At 41.7% G+C, this 16,118-nt stretch overlaps 1 protein-coding gene and 1 pseudogene across 1 annotated transcript in view; both read right to left on the bottom strand.

The window, feature by feature from the left end:
- Nucleotides 1–6,186: 6,186 nt before the first annotated feature.
- Nucleotides 6,187–6,938, bottom strand: LOC138172520 (ubiquitin-ribosomal protein eS31 fusion protein-like; annotated as a pseudogene).
- A 2,562-nt stretch (nt 6,939–9,500) lies between these two features.
- The window catches only part of SLIT3 (slit guidance ligand 3), an 818,102-nt gene continuing 811,484 nt past the window's right edge, over nt 9,501–16,118 (bottom strand). The window contains exon 37 of the mRNA XM_069102723.1: nt 9,501–14,841. Coding sequence (XP_068958824.1) covers nt 14,606–14,841 — 236 coding nt within the window. The 3' untranslated portion in view covers nt 9,501–14,605. The remainder of the gene's footprint in view (nt 14,842–16,118) is intronic.

Raw genomic sequence — 16,118 nt, 5'->3', positions numbered from 1 at the left:
CCTCTTTGGCTCCCCACATCTACCAAATGCCAGTTCCACAATTAACACACATATTTATTGTTGTTGTTGATGATGGCCAACTCTTCTTGACCCCATGGACCATACTTTCCATGGGGTTTTCTTGGCAAAAATACTGGAATGGTTTGCCATTTCATTCTCCAGTGGATTGAGGCAAACAGAGGCAAAGTGACTTGCCAAAGGTCACATAGCTAGTAAATGTCTGAGGCCACATTTGAACTCAGGTCTTCCTGACTCCAGGACTAGCATTCTATTCACTGAGCTACCTAGTTGCTTCACATGTGTGCCTAACACACATAGAGTGAATAACAAATGAACTAATTTATCTAAGCTGATAGTATCAGAAATGAGAGAAGTTTTACAGATGAGAATATACCAGATAATACGTGGAGTGAATGAACCCTTCTATTGGGAATGAGATATCTCATTGGGGGTGGTGGTGGTGGGGGAGAGACAGAGACAGAGACGGACAGAGAGAGAGAGACAGAGACACAGAGAGACACAGAGAGGAGAGAGACGGAGACAGAAAGAGAGATCTTACCCAAAGGGAAATTCCTCGAAGTTCTGAGTGTGGCAAACTGGCCACAGGGACGTTACTGAGGTACCAACTCCACTACATGTCAGCTTCTTCACAGAGTCTTTCTCTCCCCTCAGGGAACTGAAAGAGTCTGGAACTGCATGCCTTCTTTCTCAATGGTGGAAGCCAGAAGACCAGGATCTCTCTTCTCCCAAACTCTCACCAACTCCAGGGGTCATGCAGGTAAGAGGTATTGAGTCTTCAGTCTCCAATGAGGAGAATCTCATGGAACGCATTCAACTAGGAAAGGGAACTGCTTAGTTGCAGAGTAGTTGACTACACGGGGGCTAAGGGCTCCCAGAATCTCAGCAGAAACAGTAGGTCAGGGGCAAGAGAAATTTCACAGTTTAAAAGGTCATTGTTAAAATGTTTTTAGAGTATTTAGGGGGAAGCAATAGTCATCCAAATTTCCCCTTTATATTCATTGCTTTCTTGTTCATCAGCCCTCACCCATTCCCCATTCTCAGCATTCTCTGCAGCCCTGTTCTCTGTTGCAATTGTTACTTCTTTGGGGGCCATGAATGTTCCTAAACCCCCAAATTCCTAAGGGATCTGGCACCAACAGGACAAATCCACTGAGGAAGGGCTAGAGAAATTAAGCAGGAGGGGATGGGGGTGTGTGGCAGATGAGATGGGGTGGGGTGGGTATTAGGATGGCGGTGGTGGAGGGGGGGTGTGGGTAGGAAATCAAATGTTTAAAAATAAGAAAAAGGCATCTGAGCAGTTCTAAAGAGTTGAGTTTGGTTTGGATTCCAATCGTCTCAGGCCACTAAGTTTTAAATACCCCAGCTTAAATTTCTGTATCAGTTTTTGTGGGAAACGCCTTTATCCAGCACTTGACTTGAAACAGATGCCCTTTGCCCTTGAAGAAAAGTTGTATTTTTTTTTTCAAATGAAGCCAGATTGAGAATGCAGGGTAATCATAGTTTCACAAAACTATTTAGAACCAAGCAGAATGATGTGGGGGAGGGGGGAGAAGAACGTGAAGTAATAGGAACTCAGTTTGCCCATTAAATTCCAAGTGTGTACACCTGGAATGAAAATTGGAATGAGCTGAGGAAGCTGGCATGATTAAGATAGCCTGAAAGGCATTTAAAAAACTGCAGATGGGACTCTCAATAGTCTTGGTCCTTCTCCAGTCAGGGAGCTGCCGGCCAGCACATTGCTATTTGTCCCAGTCTTTCCCTCTTGCCTTAACCCCAATATTGTTGGGTCAAATCACTGCCAGGATTAATGAAGGGATCAGAGTTTGAAGAATGAAGCAGATTTGTTCTATTTAACTGAGCAGCCACCCCCTCATAATGATCATAGCTAACATTTCTCTAACACTTTAAGGTTTGCTAAGAACTTTACATGAGTTTTCTCATTTGGTCCTCACAGTAACGCTGAGAGGTTGAGAGAGGTTAAGTGACTTGACTAGGTCTCACAGCTAGTAAGTGTCTGAGGCTGGAGCTGAACTCAGGTTTTTCACACTCCTAGTTCAGAAGTCCACCTACTGCATCACTGAGCACTCCTTGAATTTCAGAAGTCCCTTACCCATAGTCAAGAGCCTTTGACTTCCATTTCAATGGGGCTCCCTGTTTCTTTGGCAGGTTTTATTTTCTCTACCTGTTGAGGAGTTGGAATGGCTTTGAACATATCCCCAAGGGTAGATCTGGTCCCCATCATCTGAGCACTAGCCTAGCTGAGTCACAGAGGCTCACAATTAGTAAGTGTCTAAAATCTAGGAGACCCCTTAGAAATCTGGTGTAATTGCATCATTTAACTTTATTTTTTAGAATAAAATTTCATTGATACCTTTTGTCTATTACATTATAAAGTTTTCCCCAGTACCCCTTGCCCTCCCAGAGAGCCACTCCATAACAAATAGTATTTAAACACAAAAAAAGAAAAGAAAAAGAGGAAGAAATTAACCCAATCTGCCAACACATCAAAATAACTGTCTCATTTCACAGAGGAGTAAATTAGGTCCAAAGATGTTAAGTGACTTATCTAAGGTAATGCAGGTAGTACATGGTCAAACTGGGAACGCAATTTCCTCTGAGAATCCAAGTCCTTCCAGCCTAGATGCATTGTCCTTTCCACTATGTCTGACTGCTGATTCGTCTTTTTAGATGTAGCAGTCCACAAAGACCCTCCCATAGGCCCTCAAAGGTCTGGGATATGCTTTGGTGTTGGGAATAGGCACACAGATAAACTCACCACATGGGTGATATGGTTAGGGCCATATCTAGGGATTCATCTCTGTCACACAAGTCAATGTTTCTCCATCCCCAGCATTAAATAAGCGTTATAAAGCTTCGTTGGCTCCCAATTGCTAGGGAAAAGTACAAACACTATTGTTTTGCTTTTAAAACCTTCTACAATTTGTTTTTGACACATCATTCCATTCTGATTGCACATCACTCCCTGTCACATCTTCTGTAATTCATGGAAGCTAAGCCAGGCTGCTTGATTTTGCTTTGTGCATGACATTGCATCTGCTCCCCCTGGGTCTCTGCACAGCCTGACCTCCACTGCTGGAACACTCTTTGCCCCTCCACCTTGGGGACCCCCTAGCTCCCTTCATGATCCAGCTTAAGGGCCATCTTCTATGAGAGACCCCTTGGAGGCCCAGGGTTGTTAGTTAATGACACCCTCCAAAACCCGACATTGCTTTGTAAGTACATTACTTATGTATGGACTAGCTTTTCTCCAGCAAAGCTTAAGCTACTCGAGAGCAGGGACTATTTAATTTCTGACTTTGTATCTCTAGCACCTGGCACATAGTAGGTGCTCAATCGATGCTTATTAAACTGGATTGAATTTAGTTATGGAAGTTTAGAGATGTGAGATATCAGAAGTTAGTAAAGACTTCATAGAGAGATGCATCTTGGGATTGGCCTTGAAGGATCTAGAGTACAGGCAGGTAGAGATGATGAGCGAGTGAAAACAGTGCACAAAGTTGTACAAAGGTAGGAGTAAGAGCTTGGGGAAATTCTCTTTCCTAATTAATGTCAATATAGTTCTTTTCAAATATCAAAGAAAGACTTCCAAAAATACCTATGCTTTATTAATTTGAAATTGTTTGATCAGAACTTCAATAAGTAAGATGTCAACAAGATTTCTTTTAAGGGAAGGAACTTTGTTAATTATTCCTCTGAGTATAAATACCAAATGAGGCATCAGACTGGGGGAGTCATATGCATGCCAGAGATGTTTACTTTATTGTCATGGAAGATGTGCTGTGCTATGGCCAAATGGAAAAGGGAATCTCTGAAGATGGTGAGGTTATCCAGATTCTCCCACTTGCAGATGACATTATATAAGTAACGTTGAGCCCCCTAGACATTTCTGGGCCTCTTCAACGAGGCCTATGACTAAAACAGGAAAAATCAAGTGTATGAACAAATACTACCCAGATTTTGACATGCAGTTAAGTGGGTGGTCCATTGAGTGAATACATCAGTACATGTCTTGTAATTCGACCTTGAACTGGGCTCATAGCTGAAAAAGAGGAGGAGGAGGTGGACTGGATTTCTATTGGGAAATTGTGTCCAGAACTTCAGTGCTCCCATGCTCTTCTCTGATAAATCCTTGGAAGGCAGGGTAGAGAAGGAGAGGAAGCTGTTAAAATAAAAACCCCTGTGAACTGTTAAAATGGAAGAAACCTCAGGTCCAAAAGGGGGATCTGGAATGAACCAGAGTCCTATCACAGTTTAAAAAGACTATGAATGCATTTATTGCCTGAGAAGAAGAAGCTTTCGAGCTGGAGTGGTGAGACAGAGTTCATATCTGCTTTAAGGGGAGTGGGAAAGGATGAGGTATTTATCCAAATTTGAGGTTTATGGCTAAGTCAGGATTAAGGTAGAAACACAATAAATTGGGAGGTCAGGGAAGTGGGGGTTGAGGGAGAAGATGTCTGTAAATAAAATAAATCAGAAAACAGGATATTTGCTTCCGTTTAGATACGTCAGAACCCAAGATGTTTGCTTTTCTCTCTGAGCTGGTCAAGGCTGGTTTCAGCAGTTGTGGGTATCTTTGAGTTAAGCTAAAGTTACTTCACAGAGGATCACTAGTATGTCAAATAGTCTTGGGCATCAGAAGTCCTCCTAATAGCTAATTTTGTTACTCTGTTGTCTGGTTTCCCTGTGAAAAAGGGGAGCTCTAGCATGTTTACTGGATTAGTACAAGAGCCCATGTTCACAAAGCAGAGAAGGAAAAAGAGGGCCAATGTCTAGCCACAGGATATATTAGACCATGCCCTACGGAACAAATGAGCAGGGGCTCACATTGCTGCGGGGACACAGAATTAATGTTCTCCTGGAACAAATACTAGGCCTCCTGTGTCTACTGTGAAGGGGTAAAAGGGAACAGAGGAGATCCTGTGTATCGAAACTGAACATGAGAAGCCCATAAAAGATGTGGTCAAAGACTCACATAGTCATAAAAGGAGGTGGGCAGTTATTCAGCAAGAGCAAAGTATGAACAGACTTTTGTACTCATACTAACAGATGAAGAAATTCTCTATGTAGAATTTGTGAAAGGGTATAGAAATGAAATGCTCAGGATGACAGTTATGGACAGATTGTGATGAAGAGAGCAGGGGAAGGAGGGTCCATATGAATGAACTCACAGATTCACTGCAAGGGGGGAATATATTACACAGACATAAAAATAGATGGTACCTGTCATGTATTTGGGAAAATTGATGGGTCATTTCATGGAAAAAGGATTTAGACCCCCTCATCCCAATCTTATATTAAATATCCCAAGTAGATAGTAGACATTTTTTTTGGAGGGAGGGGGTGAGTGATGGGGAATGAGGATGCTTTGAATCAGTGATTTACTTGGTCTCCAAAAAACTTAAAGTTTTAGAGTTGCCTGGGGGCATTCAGACCATTGCACATGATCCCACAGCCAGGCAGCAGCAGGACTTGAATACAGGTCCTAACACTAAGGTGAGCCCTCTATCCTCTACACTGTGAAGCCTTATATATATGATAGGCTTATACTTAAAAAAAGGAAAGAAATGCAATAAAGACTATATCTTAACTGGGGACAGAATTAATTTTGTTTCAATTCTTTTTTAAAAAATAAAATTCTCCATTTTTTATTTTTACAATTCCAAATTCTCTCCCTTTTCCCTCTCGCAGTCACTGAGAAAGCAAGTACAACAAAACTCTTTACACATTTGTGTAGTCAAGCACACAAATTTCTCTCATTAGCTAGTCAAGAAAGAAAAAAAGAGAGAGAGGAAGAAAGACAGAAAAATTGAATTAGAATGAACAAAGAATCCCAATGGGAGCAAATTAAAAATGATGTATTTGTTGAAATTAATTCAACATTTTAATTAATTAATTAGAATTAATAATAATTAAATAATTAATTCAATAATAAATCAATTCAATTTTAATGTAAATAAGTGTAAGATACTTGGTGGTAATAAGGTTCAATTGTTAACTTTTAAATAAAATATTTAATTAAAAAACTGATGAATTTTAGGTGACTTTAAAGTAATTTAACATCCAAAAGTAACTAACTGTCATTTTATTTCCCTGGCCCTTAGTTTCTCATTCTGTTAAATGAAGGGACAGACTGGATAATTTCTTTTTTTTTTAATAGTTGACTTTTTTTATTAACACATATACATTTACTTGTTTTCTGGCTTGTTGAAGCAGTAGGTTAGACAGCACTTGCCACAATAATGTCTGACAAAATGGCTCGCCATAAAGACTCCATCACCGCATTCATCAGGAGGGCACTCTTGTCGAAGGCGGCCAATCTTGCCATTCTCATCAACCTTATTAGTACTTCAGAGCAGCAAACTTAACCTTCTTTCTCTTATGCTTGTTCTTTTTGGGAGTGGTGTAAGACTTCTTCTTTCTCTTCTTGGCACCACCACGAAGCCTCAGAACAAGATGAAGGGTAGATTCCCTCTGAATGTTGTAGTCAGACAAAGTACGTCCATCTTCCAGTTGCTTGCCTGAAAAAATCAATCTTTGTTGATCAGGTGGGAATGCCTTCCTTATCTTGTATCTTGGCCTTGACATTTTCAATAGTATCGGACGGTTCATCCTCAAGGGTGATGGTCTTCCCCATCAAAGTCTTCACGAAAATCTGCATCGTGGTACTGGGTCCACCTGGTGATGGCGGATCCGAAAGAGAGCTGGATAATTTCTAAGATTCCTTCCAGCTCAAAGCCTGACTAGAGAAAACTGGGTCCTACGTGAACCTTACCCTGAACAATAAACATCTTCCTTTTATAACCGTCCAGTCCTATAGTCCTTTTTGCCACTTAAAACTTAGTGGGCCTTCCAATTCCTTAAGCACCACACCCAAAGCCTCACAGTGACCATAAAACAATGATTCTGAACTCATAAAATAAGAGAAAGTGATATGAGCTTTGCTGTGATAGAAATGCTGGCAGAGGTTACCAGCATTTAACCTTTTCCTAGTCTTTCTAGTTCCTTACTGATGCTTTTCAGGCCCTTGAGGAAATTTGTTTGACCCAGTTCTAGGGTCAATTCAAACTGGTGGGAGCAGCTGGTAAGGCAAATGGAAATGGATGCTAGTGTTAATTCCCAGCCTCAAAAAGACTCTGCAGGTGGAGATGACCATATGTGAGGCATATTATATGCATCTTGAGGTGTGGAAGAAATGAACCTAATTCAGTTGTCCCAGCTCAGCTAAGAACAAGGCTGGTGACCTACAGTTGAGAAGGGTAAGATCTCAAGCATGTTCTATGCTGCTTAGTTGGAAACTGGTAAGGCTGTGAAGCTAACTCACAACTGAAAGCTGTTGACTAACCCTGAGGCATGTTGGCCCAGGGACTATCACTCTAAAAGAGGGACGATGTTTCTTGGAGGAACAAACAGCAGTAGTGGTACCTTTCACATAGCGGAGCTTCAAGGGATGGAAGGCTTGCAGAAGAGTAGTAGCCCAGTGACATGTGACTAAACAAGGTAAAGACCAAAGTGATGGCAGACCAGTGAGCTTCCAAGCCTTGACAGGAACAGATGTGAGGTGCACCACCAGTAGTAGGGAGCTCCTGGACTCCTGGACATGCCAAGGAACTGTGGGAGGCTTAGCCAAGGAGAGAGGTTGAGCTGATTGCTGGGAGATGGAACCATGCGGACTCTCAGGCAGAAGCCATCCATTTGCAGCCATCACTAAATCCTCCCATGCCTTAGAAAGTCAGTTTGGAGGAATGAGCTCAAGGAGGAGACCCCTAATCCTTCTCTATTGGCACAACATAAGTCTGTGGGAGTTGGTATTCACCTGTGCATGGGGCTATGAATGATTCTATTGCTTGACTTTTCCCTGTTATTTACTTTTCTGCTCTGTCCCATTTAAATACTTTGCTACTTGACTTATGTTTTCTGCCTGGTCTGTTTAGTAAAGTAGGCATTGGATGGGGTCTCAAGCTGTATATTATTTCTGTATGGAACCCAATAACCTATAGGAATTTCAGAGTGAGCAGAATCCACATGTCACATGGGTGTCAGAGAGTTCAGTCTGATTTTCATTACCCTGAATTATAGGAACATAGAATCATATATTTTAGAGCTGAGAGGGAACTACAAGGCCATAGAACCTAACCTCTTTCCCCCATTTTACAAAATAGGCCACTGAGGCTGAGAGATGTTAAGGGATTGGCTCAGGATTAAACAGAGAATAAATGTCTGAGGTAGATTTTCAACCCAGGTCTTCCTAACTTCAGGTTCAGTGCCCTCTCCACTACACCATAATGCCGCTCTGAAGACAGATTCCTTACACCCAGATTGAAGGGGTGAACTCTTCTGTTGTGGGTAGTCTTGTAGGATAGGGCTTGAGGACCAAAACTCAGGCTTGGAAGGCTGAAGACTATGACAGATCAGAGACATAGTTTTGCTTACATTTTGATTTCATAATCTGGAGATGTTGCAAGTGAAACCTGCCACAATTAAGGTGAAAAGTTTGGCAATGGGAAACAGGAACTTCATAGTCATCTCTGACTAGTGTTATTTAAGTCTCAGTTAATAATAGCTTCCATGAGACTGCCATGTGCCCTGCCTCTCACACCATACTTTACGCCTTTTATTTGTATGTATTAAACATACTGCTTTATTACATGGGGCTAAATAGTGCTTTATTAATCACAGAACCTTGCTTCATGTGCCAAATGACTGAATTTCCAGGGCAAAGTATGGGAGTAAAAATTGAGTCAGTAACTCTTAGTCATAAACATTTCTCTCCAAATTTTGAACCAGTAATGGTGTTGATATAATAAAAAAAAGCCCCAAGGCCCTTTCAGCTTCCATCACTGGCAGGTAGTAAGCCTAGAACTCCTGGCCTCAGTCTTATAGGATTGATACCTCTGGAGTCAGAGGACCTCAATCCAAATCCTGTTTCTCATGCTTACTATCTGTGTGACCTTCCTCATTTATAAAATTATGGGTTGGATGAGGTGTCTTCCAGATCAAGATCCATCATCCTCTGGCCTATGAGGTCCCTTTTGGCTAAATCAATGATATGCCCCTCCCAAAGAAGGGGTTTTTGAGAAGAAACTGTACATTTCAACGCTCTAATTCTGCTTCCAAAAGCATCCAACACATATGTTTGGGAAAATGGAAAGCAAGGGCACTACAGCAATCAAGGGTTCAGGGGCAAATAGCTCCCCCTGGCAAAGGAACACAGCACCCCATCTTGTGGAGGGAGGCTTGGCACTCCATTGGGCCCAGGCAGGATTTCTTCCCACACGATTCAGGAAGACAGTGATGTGGGTGCTTTGGTTTTTAAAAAAAAAAAAAATCTGTCACCTCTATTTTTTTTTAACACTTCAGCAAAGCAAACACTATTGTTTCCACGTGTGCCCAAGTTATCGCAGGAGATCTGTTGATATCCTCTAGTATAATCCAGTTCAGTTCAATTCAATTCAAGTCAATTCAATTCAATTTATTTTTATTAAGCACCTATAATGTGCTCAGCACTGTATCAGGTGCTATAAGAAATAAAAGGGAAGTATAAGTTCCCTGTCCTTGAAGAACTTACAGTCTTTGTGCAGAGATGAGACAAAAATCTATGCAATAGTTAAACAACAGAGCAAGGCAGTATATGATTACACGCCAACGCGAGTGATACAAACAACTACATGGACATTCAGAAAGGGAGAGCAACGTGGGTCAGAGTTGTCAAGGAAAGCACAGCAAGATGGAAAGAGCCCTGGATTTGGGAGCCCAAGACCCTGGGTTCTAATATTGGCTCAACCACTTACGACCTGTGTGACCCCGGCAAGTCACAACTTCTCTGGGATTCAGTTTTCTCATCTTTAAAATGAGGGGTCAGCTAGATGACTTCTGAGTCCTAGCTCTAAATCTGTGATCCTTGTACCTTCTCATGAAATGGGATTAAAATTGGGTTTAGACTGGTAGCATTTGAACAGGCCAGAGGAGGGGACAGGACTTCTCTACAGCAGCAAAGATGTGTAAGTAGAAAATGGGCAGGTCCATCTGGGGTACAGTAATGAAACCAGTCTGAATGGAAGAGGTTTTCCTAGGGGTTTTGGTGAGATATGAGGGTGTAAGGATAGGTTGGGCCCATATTGTCAAATACTTCAAATGGTAGAATGAGAAGTTTGGGCTTTATCCTGTAGGCAATGAGAAACCATTATCAATCTTTGAGCAAGGAAGATGGCCAGCAATGGCTTATCTCTGGATTTTATCCAGCATGAGGCATACAAAGTAAAGCCAACATTGAGGTGGTACTCCCTATAAGGAAAGCCAATCAAAGGCACATGTAGAGAAAACATGGTCCCTATAACCCCACTCCTTCCTTGTGGCAAATGTCTGTGAGAATACTGACAGCTAGGGATGGAGCAGTGGGCCATGGTCTCAAGGAACGGTTTTCAAAACACAAGTTCACAGAGGGTAGTGGCACTATGATATAAGGTAATATCATATTAGGGAACACAAGTATATCCCCTAAAGTGTGGTCCATGGACCCCTGGAGGTCCCTGAGACTCTGTCAGGGGGTTTATGAGATCGAAACTCTTTTCACAATAATACTAAGACATTTTTTGTCTATTAAAATACTACTTCCCTTTTAAAGTACATATCTGTGCAAGGCTGGATTTTCTTCATATGCTTTAACCAAAACAACATAGCAACAGATTGAATGTAGAAAGCAGATATGAGAATACAACTATCTTCTATTAAGCCAGACATTAAAGAGATTTGTGAAAATATATGAAACAATGCCTCTTTTCTCACTAAATTGTTCTTGCTTTGGGAAAAGTTATTTTTCATAAAAATGTTGTGAACATAATGGGCTTGTTATTTTTTATTGAATTAATAATTTAAAAAATTTATCAGTTTTAATTTCTGACACAGTAAACATCAATAGAAATCACCTATATAAATAAAAGCTCTTTGTGGTCCTTAATCATTTTTAAAAACCTAAGGTGAAAAAGTCTGAAAACCACTGGCCTAAAGGATTAATCCTTAGGGCTCTTAACTAGTGCCCCAAGCACACTTAATTAGAGCCTTTTCCCAGCTTCTGGCATTTATGTTCACTAGGATCAGTGGGTTCCTGCTTCAGTAGGAAAAAAACATCTTCGCAAGACTAATTTTCCTTATTCATAGAACTGGGTCATATCACTTCTATGTTCAAATATCTCCAGTGATTCTCTATTAAACTGAGAGAAGTTTAGACTCTTTTGTCTGACATCCAAGGCTCTCTACCATCTGGGGGGGGGGGTCACTATTTTCCCATTCTTTTCTCCTGTTACTATCCTCTAGCCCTTCAATGCTCTAGGCAAACTATACACTTGCCATCTCCTTTTCCGTTCTCTCCTGTGCAACCCTTGTACTGTCCAATCTCTGGATTTTTTCTCATGCTCCTCCCTATATTGTAGAATGCTGTCTTTTCCCCAATTGAAATTTGCCCGGATGATTTCTTCCCTATTCTTTAAAGCCCAACTCAGATACCATTTTTAGCATCATAGGGTCTAGACCTAGAAGAACATGTAGAGATCAGTTACAGTTGCCTTATTTTGCAGAGGAAAAACCTGGGGTTTCACTGTGATTGCCCAAAATTACACCAGCTAATGTTTCAGATCTGGGTCCTCCAACTCAAAATTCTGCTCTCTTTTCACTATTTCAGACTACCTCCACGAAACCTCCTCTGAAGCCAGTAATCCATATTCATTTCTCATGGACTTAACATGTTATAGTTTTCTAAGTATATGTTTCTATAAATTCAGTGACAGAAACCGTGTTTTATTTAATCTCTTTGTCTCCCCTACTACTCAATGAGTCCTCTGCAAATAGTGGGCACTTAATAAATGTTTATTGAACTAAATTAAAATCAGCCCATATGCCAAGATGCTGGGAAATGACTTTTAGAATTTAAGCTAGACCCTTTGGAAGGACGGAGTTTTCCTCTGTGTCCTATCGTCCTAGACATGGAGGCTTTTAAAAAATCTCCCTTCTAGTTCTGTGATGAGGGCTCAAGGGGAGGTGGTGCTACCCACTGTCTGCTCATATATCCCTTCTTACTTTGTGCTAGTTCTAGAGCCCATGCCAGTGACCACTGGCCATCTTTCAGCACAGTGCAGTCTGCAGGGCATCAGTGATGAATGAGAATACATGCAGGCCTCCTGCCCATCAAGTCATCCCCAGGCTCCAATCATCAACTAGCTGCTACTGAATCCCCCACTCTAGAATCAGAGGAGAATTTAAAATGTATTTAGTTAGGCACTGGAGAGTATTGCAAATATTCCCTCCCTCCACCCCATTACCTCCTAAAAAAGCCCAAACACAAAACCAAAAAATAAAACCCTTGGCATTCAAGGTCTTTCAGAATCTGGCCCCAATCTACCCTTCTAACTTTGTCTTCTCTCCACTGTCACCTCCAGTTCACTCCCACTGCAATCTTATTCCACATTAAGTGTCTCCTCTACCCCTTGTCTCTGTAGTTATGTAGTATTTACTCTAGTCACACTGTCTGCATGTCTCTGAGGGGAGCAGATGAAATCTCTGAGACCATGGGGACAGGCTGACTCCTGTGCTCCATGGATATTTCATTCGCTCTGGGCATGAGCTTTCTTTCTTAAGAGCCAGGCATGATTCCCAATCCCCACTCTCAAAGCCAAGCAATCAGCCTCCTCCTGATTCTTTTCCACACCAGGGTTGCCAAAGTCCTTCAAAGAGGGGAGCAGCCTTAGCCCCAGAAAACAAACCAATTCAGAAGCTCCAGGGTAGGGAAAGAACAAGGTTGATAAGAAAACCACACCATAGAATAGTACCAAGTCACAGTATTCATCAGAGCATGTGATGGCCCCTCTGTAACCCAATCATTTATTTAAAATAACATCAGAATATGACAATCCATTAATAAAACACACACACACACAAGTTCATATGGAGCAATGGCACCATTATATAATTTTTAGAAAGCATCTCCCCCCCTTCTTTTATATTAGAATTAGGTTATGAGCCAGAGAAAGCCCTTAAAGGTGGCCTGGTTCAAGGTCTTTTGGGACCTGAGCCAACTGCTTAACCCTAAAGTTACCTGGCACCTCTTGTTAACCTTCTCAGAGGATCTGTCATGACTGATTTAACCAAACTAGAAACACAACTGAGTATCTCAGGGGTATCACTTCCCTAAGTATTTCAGGTGGCTTCTTGGACCAATGACAGAAAAATTTTGAGACAGATGTGAAGGAAAGGACTCTGTGTGTGTATGTGAGTGTGTTAAAGAAAAAAGCGGCATGGTTAAGGTCATTACTCTTTCTGGTTGCTCTGTCAGTTGGCAAAGGGGGAAAGCATGATGGGTCTAGAAACTTCACTTCCAGCCCCTGGGTTTTTTTTTGCCAACTAGCTGTGTGATTATGAGTGTGTTACTGCCCCTCTCTGGCCTCAGTTTACCTATTGTAAAATAAGGGGGCTGGAATAAAGAGCTATAAAGTTCTATAATTCTATGGTATTTCTGCACCATGGCAACCATGTAGGCTGCCTCCTCCCAGTATGTGAAGGAAAGTGGCTCTGGCCTGTTGGCACAAAGAGCCCCCTGGGGAGGTTGGGACGGAACCTATGCTTAGCTAGTCCTCAGGGAGATGCTCTAAGGTCTTGGGACCCACAGTTTTCTCCTATCTTTTTATCTCTAGTAGTTACTTAGCACAGTGCCTGGCACACAGTAACTATTTAATAAATGCTTGTTGATTAACAACCAGTACAGAGCTGTCCATTAGGCCTATGGCTTGAAAAGGTGAGTATATGGGAGAGCTCAGCTCTGTACACAGTGGGAAAGGGATCTCAAGTCACCATGCCTCTTAGATCTGCCTAAACTTTGGGGTCTAGAGTTGAGGTGAGGAGGTGAAGGAAGGGACTGAGGCAAGGTCTGAATACAATGTATAAAAAGGCTGAGAGCAGGAAAAAGCTCAGGAGACTATCTAGGTCAAAGGCATGAATACTGACCACAGCTAGCATGGTTTCTCTTAGGATCTAGGTGATCCTAAGGGAGAAGGGAAGGAAGCAAGGAAACAAGGAAGCAAGGAAGGAAGGGAAAGTTTTTAATTTTTCCTTCTGTTCTCCTATATGGTTCCTGCCCAGGACTTTAGTACTGCCTAGGTCTCCTCTGATATGGTACTGTTGTATAAACATATAAACTTTCCCCTATTTCTTGGGCAGGCTATGACTTTTTTTTATTATCCTTTAAAAATTTTTTATTAGTCATTTTCTTAAAATTTTAAACAACTGTTAAAAAAAACCACAACAACACAAAACAAAAACCTCAGTAAAAATAACTCACTATATGATACATATACCCAAATGGTGTGATACTTTATATAATAAAAGATGAAAATAGTCACTTTCCATAATAAAAATAAGTTCTATTTTTTGTTTATTTTACAATATACTTAATATTTCTCTTCTTCTTCTTCCTCTTCATTCAAAGTAACAAGGTCCCATGTTTCACATCCCTATTGAGCCGATCGATGTCTGGCAGTGCCTGCCTCCTCAAAGTGGTGGAGACTTGGGGAAGACGGGATTAGGAACATTTGTGACACCCACATTCCACATGTCTCTCCAGCTCCTCCACAAATGAGGAACCATCTGTGCACTGGAAGACATATTTCCGCCGCTTGCTGCGTATGGGAACGCAGCATTGGGAGCCACAGCTCCCACGACACTCCATCAGGGGCACCTTAGAGGCCGTGGCACATGACGCATAGCCCTGCTGCCGGCGGATCACTTCTCGAACCACCTCCCCCTGGCATGGGCTCTCTGCAGGGACAAAGGAGGCGGGCACAAGATTGGTTAGGGTGCCCAGCGGGCATGATAATCATTTGGAAATGATACTCTGAAGCTCTGCATATTCTTTCTTGGAGATGGGTGGCATGCCTGGGGGTGGTAACTGCCATTTGTGGGCAGCAGGGCACATTTTTATCTCTTCTGCTTCATCTTTTGACCAAGCTTCCTAACACCAAATGACCAATGCCTCCTATGCTTTTAAGCTTAATCTGATGGTCAAGATAAGATGGAGTCAGTGCCCTAATCATGGCACTGTGGGGGGAATTAAGGAGAGCATGGAACTCAAGTTCCATTAAGTGTACTATAAATAGTTTCCCCCACACACTTTTTCTAAGCAATTTTCATTCTAAATCTTATTTGTATTGACATCTTTTGTATTATATCACATTCAATTCTGAATTTGGTTTACTAAAATTTTTTTATTTCTCTTATTTTCTTCTTTTTTTTTTTTTTAAAGCAATCGGGGTTAAGTAACTTGCTCAAGGTTACACGGCCAGGTTTTTCTGGGTGGGTGCTAAGTGTCTGAGCCCAGATTCGATCCCCAGGTCATCCTGACACTGGAGCTGGTGTTCTTACTCGCTGTGCTACCTGGCCACACCTCATTTTATTCTTTATGATAAGGGATAAGAGTGGTGGGGATGAATACAGTGGGAATAAAAAAGAGATAGCCCTCTTCACTCCCCTGGCTAGTGAGTCAAAGAAGAAAGAGAAAAAAATATCAGACAAAACTAACTACCACACCCACCTGGCACTGAAAGTCTTCTTCCACATCCATAACCCCTCTCCCCCAAGAAGGGAGAGGAGAGGCAAAAATTTTTTTCAAGTATAATTTTGTTCTATTTATACAAATAATTTGTGATTTCCTGGGGAGTTCCTCAGATATAGGAATTCCTTCCACTAATGCAGATTGTCTAGGAAACATACAGGGTAAGTAATCTTCCTGGGGTAACATACTTCATAAGTGTCAGAGGAAAGATTTGACCCCAGATCTTCCTGAATCTAATCCCAGCAACCCTATTCCCTATGTTCCTGTCCCTATCTGCTATGTACAAAGACTGGGGAGTAAATAGGGTTGTGGTCCTGCTCTTAGCATAGCAAGGCTGTGTAACTGAAGGAAAATGGTGATGGGGCTCTCTGGAAGCAATCAGAGCTTGTGGGAGGCACAGCGTATCCTGAAAATGAGAGGCCAATTTTTGAGAGAGGGGATACCTCTAAATTAGCTCCAGTAATCAGGGGGCACTAACCAAAAG

This window comes from Petaurus breviceps, unplaced genomic scaffold, assembly GCF_028583685.1.
Source record: "Petaurus breviceps papuanus isolate PSGF00001 unplaced genomic scaffold, PetGlider_PUasm1.0 551, whole genome shotgun sequence".
In the NCBI taxonomy this organism is placed as follows: domain Eukaryota; kingdom Metazoa; phylum Chordata; class Mammalia; order Diprotodontia; family Petauridae; genus Petaurus; species Petaurus breviceps.
Note: the sequence above shows the minus strand (reverse complement) of the source record. Positions and strands in the feature narration are given on the sequence as shown.